The sequence below is a fragment of the Acanthochromis polyacanthus genome, chromosome 5, assembly GCF_021347895.1.
Source record: "Acanthochromis polyacanthus isolate Apoly-LR-REF ecotype Palm Island chromosome 5, KAUST_Apoly_ChrSc, whole genome shotgun sequence".
In the NCBI taxonomy this organism is placed as follows: Eukaryota; Metazoa; Chordata; class Actinopteri; family Pomacentridae; genus Acanthochromis; species Acanthochromis polyacanthus.
In genome coordinates, this window is record NC_067117.1 from 11,315,080 (window position 1) to 11,335,377 (window position 20,298).

Below are 20,298 nucleotides of genomic sequence, written 5' to 3' on the forward strand. Positions count from 1 at the left end.
ACTGTTCAAAGGAATGTACATGTCAAGATTAACATGTATGAGTCAGTGATACCTTAATCTAAAGCTGCAGCTTCCTTGAGATTCTTCTCAGAGTTGCTGTGCATAAGAAGAGCTGTTCTAAATGCTGCTGCATGTGTGTTCTTTTAGTACAGTAAGCTGCTGGCACACACACACACACACACACACACACACACACACACACACACACACACACACACACACACACACACACACACACACACACACACACACACACACACACACACACACACACAGCAGCAAAATCTGACTGCATGTGGATTAACATCACTATGAACCTACACAGAGCGAATGTGAGGAGAATTCTACAAATGACGAAATTGTTGATACCAAGCCTGTCAACAAGAAGTCCATCCCAAGACCCTTGTTTTGAATTTTCGTGGCAACACGGTCATTTAAGAACTCTCAATTTTCATCTGGCAGCTTTTATGTAAGGTCACGGACAAATTCATTATTATGCTTTACGCTAACTCCAAGCAGATGTGATAAAAAGTCCCAGAGTCGTGGAAACTGATCCATAAAACGCCACATTTAATATTTTAGATAAATTGTGCAGCTTGTCCTTTCTCAGAGAGAAAAATCTATTTTGTTGTGGTTTTCAAAAAGGGAAAACTTTTGGACCACAAATGCTGAGAGTGTAAATGCGGTGGTGCAGACGGGACATAGCTGGTGAGAGGATGGGGTGGATAATGTCCAGAGATGAAAGGAACTATCAGAGATGCTCTGAGAGGGTCAGGGATGGAAGGAGAATCTTAAAAGGGAAATAATAATTCAACTCACTTAGTTCATCAAAGTGTGTCTCAATGCCATCGGCTCCAGGCACTGAGCAGATGAGACGAGCCTTTAGAAATGTGCTCCACTTGTTGACCAGACAGCAGTGTCCACCGTCATCATTCTGGAAGGCAGAAACACACAGTAGTCATCCTCCAAAAAAACACTCAGCGCGACGAGACCGACCAAAATCTGACTCGCAGCTGTTCGAAACAACTGGCAAAGCTGACTGCACTGGCTCTGCTGTTACTGGGCCCGCATGAATAAAGATCAGCTCTGTGTTTCAGCTTGGCCAATCTGCACGAGAGGTCAGCCAGCTTCTACTACGGAGGTAAAGAATCAAGCATAGGAAAAATGACTCAACACATTCTACAGAGTCCAAACGATTTGTGGGGCTGAAAGAAAAATACATTTGGTGTCTATCTTTATATAATGTAACACGAAGCTAAGTTGTCAGAGTTTCTTGCTGACCTATTGCACGTTTTAATATCTTCCAGAAATGATAGCGAGGGTGCAAACATGATTTCACATTGTCACATTGTCATATTTTATGTTGTCTGTGCAAAACATCAACTCCAAAATGTACGACGCTGTTAGCATCTGCAGACAAACTGACAGTTGGTGGAGGTCTACTGTCGTCCTCGGAAACAACATCTCAATTCTCATTCTTACATTCTTCTTCACTTTTCCCTAACATTTCTTCCTTGTGAGTTCAGTGAAAGGGGCTGAGATGCAAGGATAAAATACAGTGTGGATGCAAGAATTTTCCCACAACCTAACTCTGTAAAACCTCTTTTGATGCAGTTTTTTGGGAAGAAAGAAGGACCTACTGCAGGGAAAGTTTTTCTAAGCAGCCATGAAAAAAACGGCTGTGTGGGGCTCAATGCTGATTGGTCAAACTTTGGGAAAACAAAGCTGATTAGTTAAATTTGGAGTGGGCATTTTTTAGCAGCAGTCTTCTCTTCTCCAACAACGACATCAACAATGTAAGATTGACCATATAAGATAAGCTAACATAACACAAGTGAAAGCCTGAAACAGTTAATAGCAGGACTACTTCTGCAAGCATTCATGCCACCTTGTGCCTGTTACGAATTCCTACAGTGAAAAGTCAGCGATTGTGAGCAAGCAAAAATGTTGATGGTAGCATTTTGCGTTGATGTGCAGAAGTAAAGCCTCCTCGAGCACTGGCTTTAGTCTTGTTTATTACATTTCTTGAATTACCTTCTCGAGGGATGCATCTTGCAAATGCAGAAGTGTCCTGAGAGACATTTTTGTGAAATCCATGGACAGATGGTTTGACAGTTTTGGGTATAGTGTCATCATTTCTACAGCTCTACATCACTGTTTCAACACAGTTCTGGCTCTGTACGGATGTCTCTGCATGTATACAGATGTGGATAAAAATAAACTCTGCCACACAAATGTTTCTCCCAGAGGATCAAAAATAACAGGATGTGCTCCAAACTTAGCTGCCGAGACAAACAGCAAATATTTTGTTTAGTAACTGGTAATTGGTGTGCGTTAAAGTTTCATTCTCAGCAATTACTGATGATCATGGGGGACCTTCTTTCTGGGCCTCAAAGAGACTAAAACAGGCAACAGACTATAACTAACCATTATGGGAGACATATAAACCTTTCCCTGGTGATGATCAAGATGAGGTTTGCTGACTGGTGTGATAACTCACCAGGCATATCCGCCCTATCCTGGACTGGGTCATGGGACTCTGGCCCATTTCAGAGGCTTTCTCGCGGAAGAAGAAGTAGAGTTTGTCATCATTCTTCTCAGCGCTGTCTGGGATGAGGTGTGCGTGGACAAATGTGGGATCTGTAGAAGAGAAATAAAGAGCTTGTTACTAGTCTTGTAGCACACATTGGTCTACACACACACAGGCTACACGCAAATGTGCCATGCAGATTTGTTGAAATAAAACAATTCATCACAGTAAGGGCCCAAATGGATTCACTGTTGACTTCCAGAGTTCTAAGTGGGAATTCACAGGATACTGCTCAAAATTAAGGATAATTCAACTGAATAGAATTCTGACAATATCAAAGATAGCACTAATACTATCTAGTATACTGTATCGAGAGTTGATCCACGTCCACAGCGCTTCTGTGAGTATAACAGAAGTGTCAATACTCAAATCATCAAAGTAGTGGCAAACTTGCATTAATCATATCTTCCTCATTTCTTTTTAATTCATCTTTAAATTACAGTTTTCCCAGTACTGTCTAAAAACAATACTGAATGCATGTATGTACATTGAAACAAAGTTTGCCAGCTGTATTCATTCCTCCTGTTCATACTGGCCATGAGGAAATCCCTTTCTGACATGTTCCAATGCAAATAATAGAGGACAAAATATGCAGTCCTCATTTGGTACAAAAGTCACTCAGAGGTTCTGGTACTGTGAGGCTTCAGCAATCTGTGCAACACGCAACAAATGGATATCCTGCAAAGTGAGAGTTTTTTAGTTTAAAATTCCATCTTTGCGGTTCTGTGGACAATATTTCTGTGAATGAATCACAGAATGAATGCTGTGAGTTTTGTAAAAGATGGACCAGTGAGGAATCTACATTATTCATGGCCACGATCGACTGAATCAATCATTATAACAAGCAGAAGCTTTTTCACTTCACATATGGCTGTTATTTGATGAGAAACATCCTTTCACACAAACACCATGTGATGACAGGGACCAAATGAAGATAATTTTATTTATTGTTGCTGTACCATAAATAATAGCAGCCTCAAGCCCAGAGCAGCACTGTAACTGTCCTAAACTCTGCTCTTTGTTTCTTCCTAGTGACAAAGCTCAATATGGCTTCACAGTTTGCTCCCACTGGCTGATTCCCTCCATCACCACTGGACACGCAAACACGGTGCCCCTCCCTGCCGTGACACACCAGAGTCCCAAATGAGGACAAACCAAAACCAGGAAAGGGGGGAGTAACTAGGACCCATGAAATGGGGGAAGGGGAATATCCGAGAGATTTCACATGGCTGATTAGCAGGACTCAGGTGTCCTGATTCAGTGTACCACTGCCAGGGGACTGTTGTCAGGGCAACAGGGTCAGAGGAAAATCTGGGAGCCAGCAACACTGGGGGGATTTCGTGATTGATTTGGCCACATCAACTGAAAGCTCCCGACCCGCATTTATATCGCTGCGACAACTGTGGTTCATTAGAGAGCCGAGGCTACTCCGAGTCATTACTGACAATCTCTAATTTCCCCCTGCTACTACACTACTGACCCTACTGTCAGACTCTGCAGGCATGCAGTTAACAGTCAGTGTAGTGAATTTTATGCTTTGAGTCAAATGATCACTGGGTCACGTGGAGTGGGCTGGAAAGATCAACATTCTTAGTAGACACGGCTCTAGGAATAGACGATGTGCAGGACGGCGTTGAAGCAGCACTGGGGTGGATTGCGCGAAACATTACGGCAATGTTCTCAAGGAATAAATTAAAATGGCCTGGAGAGAGATGAGTGAAAGAAAATGCTGCTGGATGCAGAACAAGCTCTGAGTTGAGACATTACCGTTTAACCATCTGGAGTTGTACTGATCAGTCCTCATGGCTGTCTGCTTCCCCAGAGTACGGAAGATAGCAGAGTCTGTTCCCATGAAATCAATGTAGACTCCTGCGTACAGCTCTCCGTCTGTCAGTCACAGAGCAGAACAAGGGTGGTGCAGAGGTGAAGTCATGATGGATGAAAACATTTTTAGGGGAAAATTCAAAACATGCTGGTGAGCAGGTCTGATTCAAACTTCATTAAAAAAGTTGCCTCATTTCCCCAGGTTCAATCAAAATCTGGCTGATAGCATGTACAGCAGCTGTGGTCATTCAAAGTTCAGAATTAATCTCTACATAATGACCGGATAATACGCCATCCAATCAAATTCGGTTCGCAGGTGTCGGTGTCGTGTTGGAGCAAAAAATGTTGACCTCACAACTGTAATGAAATTGAACTCATTATCAGTGTAATTTTAAAGGACAGCTGCATTTACAAAGCCAATTTCACATCAGCTGGATTCATGGTGTGTAGGTTAGAGGCCACTGAAATCCATCATCACTCCAGACATGGTTAGACCCTGTAATATCACGTCTGACATCAGCATAGAGAGAAATGTACTGACAAAAAATTTAATGTATAAAATACATTCAAAAACACTTTGAGTTCCTGCTGTTATTTTGAGGAGCTGAGAGATGGCTCATGAAATAATCATGTCAAATATTCCAAATGCCTAAACCAGGGAAATTCCAGCTTCCTCTGTTGTGTCAGTGTGGTATGTCTGTGCTCTGCCAATTATGTAAGTCAACATGTAACTGATTTTCTTGGTGTTACAGTTTTGCTGGGGTCAGCTGTAAGTGAGCTGACATAGTGTAGCAATATAAAGGCTTTCCACACACATGCACACGCACACACAGGTCACCGATCAGCAGCCATGTCTGACCACCTGTAAGCCTGTAAGCTGCTGACAACAAAAGACCACCCACTGCTGTGAGAGCACACACACCCATCTTTCCATCTGACCAAATAAGTGAGTTTGTTGAAAAAACTAAAACACTATTTGACTTGTAACAATTATTCAATGAATTGATGATGGATGATCATCAAATATTTTGCAAATTGATTCATTTTTAGTCAGTTTATGTGCAAAAATGTCAAATGTTTTCTGATTTTGGCCTCCAAAATGGATGATTTATTAACTTTATGAGTAACTCTTAAATGAGTATCTTTGGGGTTTGGACTACTTGTTTGACAATACACGCAACTTATCGGCTTCAACATGGCCTGTGGGACATTTTAAAAAGCATATTCTTTTCATTTTGTTAGTGACTCAACATTTAATCAACGAATCAAGAAAATAATGGACAGATTACAAGGTGAGCTTGACGTTATAAGACAGCTGCTGTTGCAACTGTCTCAATTTTCCTTTAAGGACACTTGTATGCAATAGCAATGTTCTACAGTGTTGTGGTTACACACAATCCTTTTCAGACACAAAATGAACCGACTACAAATCAAATACTGCTTTTCACAGGTCGCTATTTAAATCTGCCAGTACATGTTGTAGGAGACAAAAACAGCATTTACTTACTGATCAAAGCGGAGACGCTGTTAAGTTTGGGGTCAAAAGGACATTTTCCTTTCCCGGAATCCACTTTGCCAGGTTCAAGACGGAAAATGTATTCCTGTAATTATAAGGAAAAACATCAATCACTTGATAACAGATTAAAGGAACATTTTTGCACGTGGGAAGCTTATTGTTTGATTGTTTACAAGGTTTTTTGGATGCAGTTTTTTTAATGGCAACAGCAACATCAGACTGATAATGCGATCATCTGGCTAACACAGTAAGGTGTGAGTTGTGGGTTTGCCTTGTATATGCACTGAACAACAGACTCTCTCACAGCACTGTTGGCTCTGCTGAGGGGAACAAAAAGCACACAAAGCCAGTTAACGGTGAGATGGAGAGGTGGAGAAAAATGCTGAGAGCAATCCAAAACTCATCCACCATGCTTCTGACGTTAGTGGCTCACACGAGAATTCATTATTCCACAGCGCAAGAGGGACACGTTGAACATCTGTGTCAACACCGGGCGCATGTGTCTGCATGGAGATTTGTGAGCGACTTCAGAGCTGGTCCGCTCATGTTTGGCAGGTAGTAAAATGTAAGGCACAGCGGAGTAATGACATAGTTGCGTTTGTGACCTGCTGTTGCTGAAGATGTTGAAATTTGGACAAATCCACAAAAATAACAACAGTTGTTTGGGACAACTTTGCATATCTGACTGAAAGCTTTTACCTAATGAAGGTCTGAGAACCAGTGTGTTGTGAAAAAAGAGAGTACATGTAAGTGATCGACAGAGTTTTTGCTCTTCCAACAGGCACTTTAGGATCTCCTGGCATGAGAAGAGGACATTTTTTATTAGTGGCTCAATAGTTAACACTGTCATCTTGTAGCTAGAAGATCCACGGTTTGGACCTGGGATCTTTATGCATGGAGTTTGCATGTTCTCCCTGTGCGTGTGTGAGTTTTCCCCATGCTCTCCGGCTTCCTCCCACATTCTAAAAGTATATTGAGGTTAATTAGTAATTCTAAACTGTCCGTAGGTGGGAATGTGAGTGTGATTGTTTGTCTCTATATGTAGCCCTGTGATAGACTGGCGACCTGTACAGGGTGTCCCTTGCTTTCGCCCTAAGTCAGCTGGAATAAGCTCCAGTGCCTCCACGACCCTGATGAGGATTAAGCGGGTAGTTTGTAGATAATGGATGCATGTTGATCCCTACTTAAGGGAAACATTCTCCTCACAGAAATAAAATTTATAGTGAATATTTTAACAGTAAAGATGTCCGTAGACTCAGTAGTTGATTAAGTTGCCTTAGTACCCCCAAAGTATGTCAAAAGAAAAACCCTGTAATGATTTCTTTGTAGTCACGTTATCCCCACTTTTCCAACTAAAAAGTACTCCCGGTGGGCACAAACTCTACAAAAAACCCTTCAGCCCACCTTCGCCTCCAAAGGCTCTGATGTAGTGCTGTAGTCTGCTGCTCGACTTGTTCTCCCTCCTGACTGGGGGTCTGTAGGTAGTGGAACCCCTAAAAACAGAGACATGGCACAGTGGGGCCCCCTCATTACAGACATTCAACAGTCCAGATCAAAGTGAAATTCAACTGATTGTGAGCATGACTTAAAGAGAATTGGAAAATAAGGAAGTGCAAAAAGTAGGGTCAAAAACGTCAACTTGATGAAGACGAAGAATTCTAGAAGATGGAAAGACAAATGTCAAAGTAAAGGTCAGAGTAGAGTGAAGAGAGTCTGGTGGGTGGCATTCATCATTTAGTGGCCTTGCTGGATTAGACTCAGTGTCATGCAAACACAGCTGTATACTCCATGCATAATCCATGCAGTGTGAGGAAAGAAAACAGAAAAGGACAACGACACTATGCTGAGAAAAAAGAAACACTACATACAGTAGAATCAAACAAGTGAAGAGAAGAAGATTTGCCTTTAAAACAATTGGAGTAACACATAAGACAGTAAATGTAATTTAATTTCTTGTAACATTCACAACTGAAGCAGCCTACTGAACTAAATGTTCTATTTTTTAACAACAATGCAGGTTTCTGATGTTGAACTCGGCAGGATGACATAAAATCTGCAGAGGAAGCTTTGGAACGGCATCAAGAAGGCACAGAGACTGACGCAGGTAAAGGAAAAAGTTTTCAGTTGAGTGACAAAGTTTGGGAGTTAACTGAGGACTAAAAATGTGTGAAGCCCTCCGTGTAAGATGGGGAAGAATTTCTGAACAACTGGCTTATGTTTACATATACTCTTACTGAGAAAAATCTTTATAACGTGAAGCAACATAGCATTTGGGCCTTAGGGGAGAAGCTGAATGACAAGAGGCAGACTGACCTTTGCACTGAAATCTGAACCGTCCATTTGGACAGTGAGACTAAACAGGCACAGTGGTGAATGTAAGTGTGTCGACTATAACCGGGCTGGCAGCTGCCGTAGCTCTGCACGGCCATCGAGAGAGGGAGTGAGGGAGGGAGAGAGGGAGGGGAGAGCTACAAGGCTGATGATGGATGAGAGGCTCCATCAGTAATGATGGCCTTTCAGAGGCTCTCAGCCAGACAGAAAGACAGGCCACCAGCTCTGCTGTGTATAAACAGGTGAGGAGGGGGAGGGACGGCTACAAGTAGGGGGATTCTCTTCTATAGATATAATGTCTCTATGTTATTACTGCTGGTAAGAGAAGATTGGAGCCTCACCAATGCTTGAACGGTGGCTGGATCCTGACCGACAGCAATTTTGCAATAACAATTGAGATCTGGAGAGGACTGACCAAGATCTTTTGTCTGAGTCCTTCAGACCATGAAACAGCACGAATCGATGAAAACTAAGCAGCAGAAAATGATGGACGAGAAGCAGAGCCCATGAAACGGAGGAGCAGGAGCAGAGGGAGATTCTCTGACCCGAGAGTGATTGGCTGATATGGTTCTTTAAGAGCAAGAGAGTAAAGGTCAAAATGTCTCCATGGCTGCCTGCTTGTGTCTTTGGTTACCTGTGACCTCCGTCCTCGGTCCACGTAGGTGCAGATGGGGTTGTAGGCGCCTGTTCCACACACATACAGGTGGGTTCGGTTCCACGGCTCAATCAGACGTATGAAGTTTCCACATTCCCCCTTAGCGAGGGAAAAACAGAGACGCAACAGGATTAGAGACTTCCCTTAAAAAGGAATTGTGATCATGAAAATGCAGTGGAAAAGAAAGAGTTACATAATACATATTGCCCCACTCATGGTTAATAACTCCTCTGCCTGGCCTAAAACCATCCCATCTATCACTTCCTCTGTTGGCAGGCTCTCGTTTGGCAGCTCTGTTCTCTGGCTCTGCGTGTCGGTCTGGCTCAGGCTTCAGATCAGACCACACTGTCAGAAGGAAAATGTTTCCAAACACCATATAAGTGTGTGGCAGAAACCAAGAAAAGCAGTGCCTCTGGGATTGCGACGTGCGTTTGCCACAAGGATTGAGGTTAAACCCAATTCAGTGTTCTGTCAAACTTGACAAATGAAAAACATTTTGGTTAGACCAAACAAGACCGTTGAATGAAAATTTTGGTTTTTGGGGAAAACAAGTATTTTAAAATCCAATTAGGGTTTTTTTGAGTGAAAGATGTGGACGTGAAAATCGCACCATTGACAGAGTTTCTGTGAAGATTTTTTTAAGTGCTAAAAATTTTGATGACATCTTTCTTTTTGGACTGAAGGCAAAGAGGAGCTGCTGTTGAAAGCAGCTTTATGCTTTCGAGGTCTTTCTAATCTCTGCTTTTCTGACCAGCTGTCTGCCTTCCTGGTCTCAATCCACCCAAATCAAAACTCCAACTAGAAATGTACAATCCGATGATATCTGTTCGGATTTGCCTGTCATGTTTTCTGCTAGCGACAGCTGGGGAAAAAGAAAAGATGTTCAAAAAAAGAGACGGGGGATGAAGCATTTTGGCAGATTTTAGCAATGCGACAGATGCACAAGTCAGAGGTTTCAGAGGATGTGTTTTTGTGTGTGTGTGTGTGTGTGTTTACGCATGTGGGCCTGCACGTATTATTTGGCGCACAGTTGTTCTCCCCCACAGAGAGCACAGTGGGGATGATTGCCTTTGACCTCCTGCCTGAACCGACATCCCCTCTGAATTGCTGTCGAATTGTCATCATCTGTCATTCACTAAAAAAAAGCGGCCCAGGACTGCCAAGATATCTCGCAGTAGCCAATTTACTCCTTATTTCTAGCGATGAAATTTCAAACCCACCTCTGACACACAAATGCACACATACAGTGGGGCTCATACATGCTCACATGAACAAACGTGGGCCAATACGTTTGTAGCCAGAGGCGGTGAGAGGCGCTGGGTCACCAAACACGCATAAATGAACATTCCAGTTGGATAAACAGCAGCGTGCGCTCTCTACCAGCAGGGGAGAGCGAGGTTATTAGCCAGAGCCTCATCACTCTGTCGGTGCTCCCCGTTCCTGCCAGCGCTCACCCTTAACCACGGTGAGACAAGTGTGTACGTGTGTGTGTGTGTGTTTTATGGTGGGGGTGGGAGAGCAGGATGTGTGAACACAATCAAAAGAGAAGGATCTGGTTTTTATATGAATTTCAATGATGAGTTTCCATCTCTTCCTTGTGGGAGCTGCACTGGTGGCGCCCGTGTTTGAATATCTGAGCCCAATTAACACTTCAGACAGGTCTGTTGCTTCTAGTGGGCGATTCATTCTGTCTGCTTGTCAGGACAGCAAAGGGTGAATTAATTATTTTGCAAAAACAAAAAAATTAGACTCAGAAAAAAAAAAAACCTATATTATGGGTGAGACATGTCGGTTAGTGCATGAAATATGTTTGCAGCTCTCGTGTGAAGACGACTAAATGTCGCACACTTCAAGTTGCTGCTAGAGCTTAATTGGTGGCAGCTGTATGCAATCAGCAATCAAGGATGCAAAGACAGTAAATAAGAGCTCCACATCCAATCACACATCAGGAGGAGCTTTAAAATGCCCTCTACTGGCCCCAGCGTGGCGAAACCATCACCACAAAGACACATAGAAAACCCACTTTTTGTTTTACATAGGGGGTAACGCCAGATTAAAATGTTTAAATGTGCAGCAGATGAAAAAGGATTCAGGTGCAGCTGATAAAAGCATGGCTGTACAGCCATGCTTTTATCAGCTGGTACAATTGGGATGCTTCACCCTCATAGCAGTTTGTTATGAAGGTACTGCTTGAAAGGCTTGTGTGGAAATCTAAGCGACATCTTTAAAATTTTGTTTATCTGACCCACAATTCATGATTTACAATATATTTGAGGAACTCTAAGCAGATTTTTTTAGTTATTTTTTTTTAGCTTGAACTTGAAATAATTATTACTCGATCAGTTTGTTGATTTGTTTAATTTTTGAATACTCACATTTGTGTCCTTCCCCGATAAGACACATTCGGTCTTCCTCTGTGGGGCAACAGGCCAGTGGATCTGACGGGAGAAAAATAAACTGTTTAGCTGTAAACTCACACTGAGCTCATCCAGTTTATTGTCTGTGTGGAGCTTTTCTTACTATGAGCGGCTCCTTGTTGATGTCGTGCAGATCCAGAGAGAGGATATAATCTTTGCTGCCCACATACATGCGGTCGTGGTCCTCGTCCATGCGGAGGATCCGATAGTCGGTGGAGTTCAGCAAAAAGGAGAAGTGGTGAGCGGTGCCGGTCGACTTTAACTCTGTCAGAAGGCAAAAAGAGTGGAAAATAAGGGGGTTTTATTCATACTGTTCCTGTAATTACTGTAGTAGAAAAGCACACAATGAAATTGGGAAACCACAGACACAGTTGCAGAAAATGTGTGTAGGCTGCTCATTTTTGGCACAGACTCACACAAACACACCCTCAGAGCAGGCCAATGTTAATAGTATGATAGTATCCTAGTCGTGCCAAACCTGCCATCAGACTCTCCTAAATTAATTTACAGAAGGGGTAACAGCATTGCAGTTACATCCTACCATCCTGGGAGTTGTAAAGGATAAATCTGGTTATGATAAGCCTGACAAAAGCAAGGAGACAGACAGCAATTCTCACCAGATTCTCAGCCAAATGGCAACAGACAAGCAATAGATCACCCACTGGTTATGGCAACTGTAAGAAGGCATTCCTTCTATTACAAAAGGCCAGATAGCTGATAATGTTAAAGGCCTGACGATTTGACTCTGGGTCTCATTCACCTGTTTTCAATTCCATCAAGCTGTGAAGGAGATGAAATACTTTACTATATTCTCTCTTGTGAATTCCCCGTGTCAACAGCAGAAAAAGATGCCGACCGCACATCAGATCATATCAAACATCACCACATACTTTCCTCCATATCACTGTTAGAGCTATTTTGAAATGAAACTGCTCTGAAATGGTTCACATACTGCTTGGGGCAGATCACTGGTGTGTGAGTTTAAGTTTCACTCTGGGCGTGAGGGGAGATAAGTGGAGATCTGCTGCACAGAAAGCAGCTTTTCTCCCGGTCCTCCCATTACCTCCAGAGATGTTAAAGAATCTGATAGAAGGTCTCCCCGTTTCTCATTTTCTCTTTCAAACTGTGCTTGGGAAAGTGGAGATTGAGAAAGCTGAGCCTTGTACTTATGCTGTTCTATTGGTAGAGAAAACCTGAGGACCCGATGGAGGACCTGTTCACGTTCCACTTCAATGAAACCAGACAAACGCCTCTACTGTTCTGTGTAGCCAAGTCTGATAGTCACTCATTATGAAAAAGACTCCCAACAACTTTCTTTAACCAGAAAGAAGCAGAAAAGTCTTGTTACTTTACTGGTGAAGAAAGACAGCATGAAGTCCTCCACCTGCACGGGCGATGTTGAAATACTGACACGAATCCTCTCCTAGAAAGCTTCTCAGCTGCTGCTCTGCTGAGCTCCTTCAGGAACTGTGAAATGCTGTTGTCACGGTGCAGCATCACGGCATGCAGGTAGTAAACAGAAATAGACATGGCTGTCACCCGTGTAATTCTCATAAGTTGCCTCCAAACTCGTATGCTTTAATACTCGTTCCTGTTTCCATGGGCAGAAACGTAAAACTTTAAGCAGAATCTCACCATATTGTGGCAATATCTTGGCTATATTTCTTAAAAGCCTATTTTCTGAATGATTATAAGAAGGCTTCGATTTCAAAATTAGCAAGATTACTTATTAAGGATCGGATTTTCTATATGTTTATGCAAAGGACACCAAGAAATATTGCTGTGCATAATCCAGCATATCTGTAATCAATATCAGCCTCTCTCAGTAATAAAGTGTGTCCTACTGCTGCCTGCTCACATTAAATGTGTTTAATTGTGAAGCAGTACTACAACGTATTTGTCACAGACGTCAGCACTGACTGCAATCATTCTTCAACAAAAGACTTCAGTCATTTTCTGCATTTTTCTGAAAGCTGATGAGTTCCAGGGACCAGCCGTGATGCGCTGTTAGATAAAGAGCTGCACATTACAACTCCTCAGCAAGATAACTTTACTGTGCTCTGCTATTTCATAGGAAGCTGCTTGAAAAAGACAGATTATTCATTAGTTATTCAAACTGAAGTCTAAATCCTGCAGATTAGTGACCACACAGGGCACAGGTGCAGGTGTTGACGGCAGCCTGATGACGTCCCTCTGGAAACCCCGCTAAGCATCAAAACTCACACGTACACAGAAACACTTAGAGGAAACAGAAAGCACAGCACGACTCTGTCTCTATAAGCATCCCGTCTCATCTTCCATCCTTGTCTGCTTGTCAGCCACAAACTCAGCCAGCTCTGCTCTGGCAGGCCCAGCGGTCGCACGATACTGGAGCTTCAGAGACATCAGATGTCACCAGCTGATGTCCCCCATTTATCACCTCTGCACTCAGATTCACACTCGGGGGCATCAGAATGGAAGCCTGCGGGTGGTGGCCGGCTGTCACAAGTCAGACAGTCAGGTCACTACTCGACAGGCAGACAGACAGATAACCTATCACATTACAAGTAACATTCGTCAGACATTATCAGATAAGAGCAACCAACTTCAAGTGTCCGACAGCCGGTTGTCATTCTCCTAGGGTGGTATTGCTTGAGCAAGATTCAATCATTTTCTTTCACCACTGAAGCAAAGCTAATTTCAGCCTGACAAATCCAAATATTAAAAAAGCCCAAGTTTAGCTCTTCATCAAGACTACAAACAGACTAATGCAGAATTTTTCAATTTAAGTTCTTTTTCCAGCATGCAGCATTCACAATGCTGATCAAAAAAATAATATATTCTGACCATTTTTTTCAAAACAGCATAATTGTCATTTTTCTAACAATTTACAAGCTGGAAATTACATCTAATTGTGGTTTGGACAACTTTGCTTCATTCAACAAACATCTTAAAACACACTGTTATTGCCTCGTTTTCCAAAACTAACTGCTATGAGAGACGGAAAATGGAAAGGATGTTGGCCGTGCTCAGTGAAAATTATATGAAACAGAAGAAGACAAAATATATCACGGAGGTCTGCAAATTTCTAAAGAATTAAGACTGAAAACCAAGCCAAAGTGTAAAGTCTGTGTAGGAAACATGTATCCACATGCAAAGTCTCATCACACCATGTCTTTTTGCATGCAACTTATTCTTTAAATATATAAAATTAGATTACAGGGGATGTGTTCGGGTTGTAACAGAAACATGATTTAACAGACAGTTCAAGTAGCAACTCAGACTACACGTCATGAATTTACAAACATCTACAGCATATAAGTGCTCGATTTTAGTCTTCATAAAGAGTATTGCCCTTCAGCTAGATTATAATGACTATAAAAGCTATATAGTTAATTCCATTCATCCTACCATTTTAATCTAAGCGAATGAAGTGGCAACTCTGCGCTCAGGAGAAACAGTGCATGTTTGCGAGATGAGACATGCTAAAATGCATTTTCTTTGAAATAATGCCTGCAGCATTGTGAGATACGGAGCAAAGTATGAAAACAGTCCACCACAAAGTGCTCATGCGCTCTATTGTCAGCACAAATGTATCTTTGCAGAAACATTCCTGTGTGGTGCAGCTCAGCCCAAATTCCCCTCTGAAGCCAAATAAAACGCTACAAAGCAAAACACGACCTTGACTTTGTGTTAAACTGCTGAATTTACAACCAGCTGGTGAACTCAGCAATTACAGGGCTTTCATTTGGTGTAAATCACCTCGTTTTCCAACAAGGTCTTTATAATGACTACCAGGGACACAAACAGAACAAAATCATCTTTTTCTTTCTATGGGACAATGCGTCTTCAGTTTGTGGAAAATCTGTTTTGTTGGATAAAACCTAATCTACTCTCCACAAACGTGAATGACATCTGCTGGTAAACTGAGCCTACAGTCTGTCCACCTGTTGATGTGATTCCTCTACACTGTGGTCACTCTCTGCTCTGTTCTGCAGCCAAGGTTTGAAGGTGTTTCAAGCCTGGCTTTCATCCGTGGTGTAGTTTTTCCAGATCACCCTCAAAGGGACATAAGTGACCAATGTTTTGTATTTGTAAGAAGATTAGGAAAGATGCACCACCCAGACACCAGAAGCACTTCTTTTCATGCCCCTATCAGCCTCAGCTTATCCTTCCTCACTATCAACGTGTCCCAAGTGAAAGAAAAGGGGGGTTTCAGGGATTCAGGGAGCAGGCAGCAGAAAATCCCACATACCTGCCCAGGCATCCCCGGCATGTTGTCTGAATTCCCTGATCTACCCATATTCACATTCACACAGTAGAGGTGTGGCCCCACCTTGCTGCAGCTTGTCTGCAGCCAAGCATGCAAGGATGTGCCCCTAAAAGTTCTTTATACGACAGTCTGAAAACATCTTTGACTTTTGGATTTTAGCTCCTTTTTGAATCAATTTCTTGCAAATCCTCAAAGTTGCTTTCTTTTAATCACAATAGGAACGCTTGAAAACCTTTTTAAAAAGTAGTTCAGCAAATTCGGAAATACACTTATTCCCATTTTTGGTGAGAGTAGGTAAGGTATGGTGCTGGAGCTATGCAGCCATTAGCTCATTCTAAAGTAACGACTGGAAGCTGGGGAAACAGCCAGTCTGTTCAAAAATACTTGCTACCACCTTTAAAAGTATAAATGAACTCGCTGCACTTTATCTCTGTACACAAACAGAAATATAACAAGTTGTGGCTTAACCAGGAGGAAGTCAGTGCACAGAGCCACTGCTCACCAAGAGATTAAAGCACATGGCTCCCGGGTAAAATCACAACCTGTTTCTACATTGCGGTTTGAGTGCAGATTTAACAAAGAAATATTTTGCTTCCATCTATAATTGGAAACAAAAGTAAAACCACCTGCCTATTTTTGTGGGGAGGACCATCTCATGTCTCCAAAACAGCTTTTCAGAACATGGACAAAGGGTCAGTGTCTTTTAATTCACCTTTCAGTGTTTTTAATTTTGCAGCTGTGTATTGTATGCTTTTGGGAGATTTTAGAGGAGCCAGCAATCAAGCAAATTTTTGAATTTTGCAAATATTCAGGCCAGCTGTTTCCTATTACTTCCTGTTTGTTGATAAACTAAACTGATCTGCCACCAACTTAACACACAAAAGTAAGACCATTTATTCATATAGTAAAATAGTAATATGAGGGTAATATACTGTAGTGGTGGGTATAGCAAATCTAATCTTAGCAGGTAAACCTTTGCAGAGTTTGGGGGCCTGAAGTTCAAAACACGTGGCTTGTACAAGTTTAGTAGATCCTTGGTGTGGTCGAGCAAAGCCTTTAAAGTTAAAAATAACATTGTAAAATTGATGCAACAATAAAAAGCGAGTCAATCCAATCCAGGAAGGGAAGTATTGGACTCGTATGATCTTGTCTTCTTGAACCGATGATAATCCAGCATTTTGAAACAGGTGTAGACATGAGGTAGTTTATCAGTCTTCTCATCTAAACCTTGACAGCAAAGTGACGAAGCATGTTTCAAGAATGCACACAAACTGAACCAAAGTTTTACTTGTCTAAACTTAAGCAAACCTCAGCCATAGAGGTGGCGGATCAAAATGCTCATAGTCCTCTAAGTCATGTGGATCATTCTTAAAGGACAATTTAATCTGTTGGGGTTTTGTAGCTGCACGCATTCAAAGATTTAAAGAGTCTGTGTGTTATTCAGTGGAACTCCTAAGTGAATACTGAATGTCTGAGCGTATCTCTGTGTGCTGGAGCACAGGATGGAGAGGTCACTGCGGATATCAGAGACGCTGAGCAGCAGAGGGAAGCCTTATCAGCTCAACCTGTCGCAGTGTTTGCCTTTCGTATTTGCCTCTGCTCAGCACCTCATAATCAGCCTCTCACCACCCATTGGGGTTAGGTCTATTGACTCAGAACACATGTCACTGGAGCTGATTGCTGCTTACCTGCGCCTGTCAAGGAGAAATAATTGGCACCAGATTACGTCTTATCTCTGAGCTTCCGGATGCTGTCACACAGATGCTCTTCACGCTTGTCTGCCACTGATACACTGAGTGTGTGTGTCTGTCTGTGTGTATGTGTGTGTCTGTCTCTGTGTGTGTGCGTGTGTGTGTGTTCATAGAAATAGAAGTAGAGCTCTCTGATCCTCACATCAAATCAGGGACACCTGTCTCCCACTGCTCAAATCGAAAGCAGGGAACGATTGATTAAAGTAGTGAGTTCACTTCCTGAGTGAAAATGACAGATTATAAGAAATCTATTTCTGCTGTTTGAGATGACAGAAAAGGTTAATTAAAGCACAAGGGAGAAGAACAAGATCTGGTTCAACTGACAGCAAAGGTCACTTGGTTTCTCCGTCTCTGGTCTACAAACCTGACCTTCATTAAATTCTTGTTATACTATAGCTATATGTCACAATCTGAAAAGGAAACGGGGATTACATGCAGAGAGAAGACCTTGCAGGATGTTTGATTTGCCTTTCAAATGTAATTCGAGTACCAGTAACTTTGTGTAGCAAATTCAGAAAAACTCTGAACTTTTTTTCCCCCTTGCATAATTCATAGGCTATACATGTAAATAAAGACTACAATAATTTAAAAGCCTGAGGTGGCTGACAGACCAGACTTTCTCTGTGCACACGCCACCGCGGACAGCTGCCCTCAACAGCTTTGCTGGGCCGTAGGTGAAAGGTTAAAGGACATGAGGGGTCTGAGGTGAAAGCTCATCGTGGCCTCACACGGGAGAGAGCTGGGTGGTCATGATGATACTGGGTTGGGATGTTTGCAGAGAGAAGAAACAGGGAGAGATGGGAAATTGCACCTCCTAAGAAGTGACAGGGGGAGGGGACACTTTAATCACAATGAACCAACACAGTCGATTAATTGATTTGTTAATCAACAGAAAAGCAGCTGATTATAAAAAAAAATAGTAGCTGACTGGTTCATTTTTTGCTAGAAAAAGCCATAAATTACCTGGTCTTAGCACGTCTTACGATGAACAATAACTAACTGTAACTGAAAACATGTACACTACGGTCCAAAAGTTTGGGGTCCTTATTTTTGAAAGAAAAGCATTTTCTTTCAATGAAGATAATATTAAACTAATCAGAAATACAGTCTAGACATTGTTAATGTGGTAAATGACTATTTTAGCTGGAAACAGCTGATTTTTAATGGAATATCTCCATAGAGGTACAGAGGAACATTTCCAGCAACTCCTGTGTTCTAATGCTACATTGTGTTAATTAATGGTGTTGAAAGGCTCATTGGTGATTAGAAAACCCTTGTGCAGTTATGTTAGCACATGGATAAGCAGCATGTGTGTGTTTTCATGGAAAACATGAAATTGTCTGGGTGACCCCAAACTTTTGAAGGGTAGTGTATGACTGGTAGTTAATCGAAACACTTTCTGGCATTTTATGAACTACATGAAGAACCGAAACTGAAAAAAACACAGATTGATGAATATTCAAAAATTTTGCTCCTATATGAATATAAGATCAAATGTTTCTATTCATGACACTCTTATAATCCCATTTTATGCTCTGTTATACATAATCAAGAATAATTTAAACTGCATAAAATACAAATGACAATTTCTCCAAGTATACCTACATATTTTCACAGGAATCAAACATCATGCTTACATTTTAAAAGCTGATCTTTCAGGAGATCAGTGAGCAGGTCTGTTTCACTTCCCCCACAACACTAATCTCTGGATTTTAAAGAACGAGGAATCACTGGTTGGTTCCTTACTTTGGTTACTATGTGCTCCAACCCAAAGCTCTGTTTGGGCTCGTGGCGGCCCTTTGTATGCACAAATGTTTATGTGTGTACATACAAGTGGGATGGGGGTCATGCTGATGCTGCAAGTGGCTGTAATGATGATGAAGCTGTGTTTGTTGTTGTAGCTGCGCTGTCGCTTGCAGCGGGCGGGTCCAGGTGGCGGCACTGGTCTGCAGTGACAACGCAGTTTAGAGGGATTTTGGAAAGGGCTGAATAATGAGACAGAGCGGGTGTGAATGAGTGAAAAATCCTCCTCTCCTTGGCTGACCTCTGACCTGACACTTTGAACAAATACTCTCCCTCTCTGTCAGCTGCACTAACACAGAGCCAGATGTACAATGTTTTCTCAGAGGAATCTCCTCATTCCTATTTATAGATCTCTGCTGATTCTTGATTAGGAGAGCTAAAATCTGAAATCCTGAGCCAAGTTGTCAATAGATCACTTCTCTTACGGCTGATTTTAACCAGAAGCGAAGAAAGTGTAATTTTTAGTATTTCTTTTTGCTTCCTCATGTTTCAAGGTCAAGGCCAGTGTGCTGCTAGCTGGGGGCAATAAGAGGTGGGTAATTAGAAGGTAAATTTAGAGAGACCATTAGCAGCAAGTGTTGACTCAGGGTCTACTGGGGACAGCAGCCACCTCTACCCTCTCTGGGTGTTCCACTCTCCAGTCCAGCACTGAGAATCTCCTCCATTCCCTGTGGTCATTTTTCACCCACAGCAGCAAATGTGGCGGTAGAGGAGTGAGAATGGAGGGAGGAGTCCCGAGGGTAGAGGAGCCTGACAGCAAACCTAAGAACTTCCATTTATCAAAGCAGGCCGGAGAGAGCCATGGAAACTCTGAGTCGAACTCTACGAGAGCTCCTCTGTAGAGCCAAACACAGTGAGAGACGCTGAAATCCCCTCCACTGCTGCTGGAGGGGCAAAAAAAGAGGCTCACAAAAGCACATGGAGGCTCTTCAATTCTAATCAGGAGTTGGAGTGAGGACAAAACACCCTGATTGTGTGCCCAAATACACACAAAAAAAAACCCTGATTAAGATCTCAGCTGCCAGCTTAGGTGGACGTAAAGAGACGACAGAGAGAGAGGAGAGAGATCCTTAAAGTCATGTTTACCAAGATCTTGTAGTCAAGGATAAAATATTCTTCCATTATAAACAGTAACACATTTAAGGGACTGTATGTGACA

General features: G+C 42.2%; 1 protein-coding gene across 1 annotated transcript in view; it reads right to left on the minus strand.

Annotated features, from left to right (window-relative positions):
• sema3fa (sema domain, immunoglobulin domain (Ig), short basic domain, secreted, (semaphorin) 3Fa) overlaps positions 1-20,298 on the minus strand; it is a 53,185-nt gene that overhangs the window by 11,462 nt on the left and 21,425 nt on the right. The window contains 9 exon segments of the mRNA XM_022209776.2: positions 820-934; positions 2,501-2,640; positions 4,358-4,477; positions 5,922-6,015; positions 7,335-7,402; positions 7,405-7,423; positions 8,896-9,015; positions 11,292-11,354; positions 11,437-11,597. Coding sequence (XP_022065468.2) covers positions 820-934; positions 2,501-2,640; positions 4,358-4,477; positions 5,922-6,015; positions 7,335-7,402; positions 7,405-7,423; positions 8,896-9,015; positions 11,292-11,354; positions 11,437-11,597 — 900 coding nt within the window.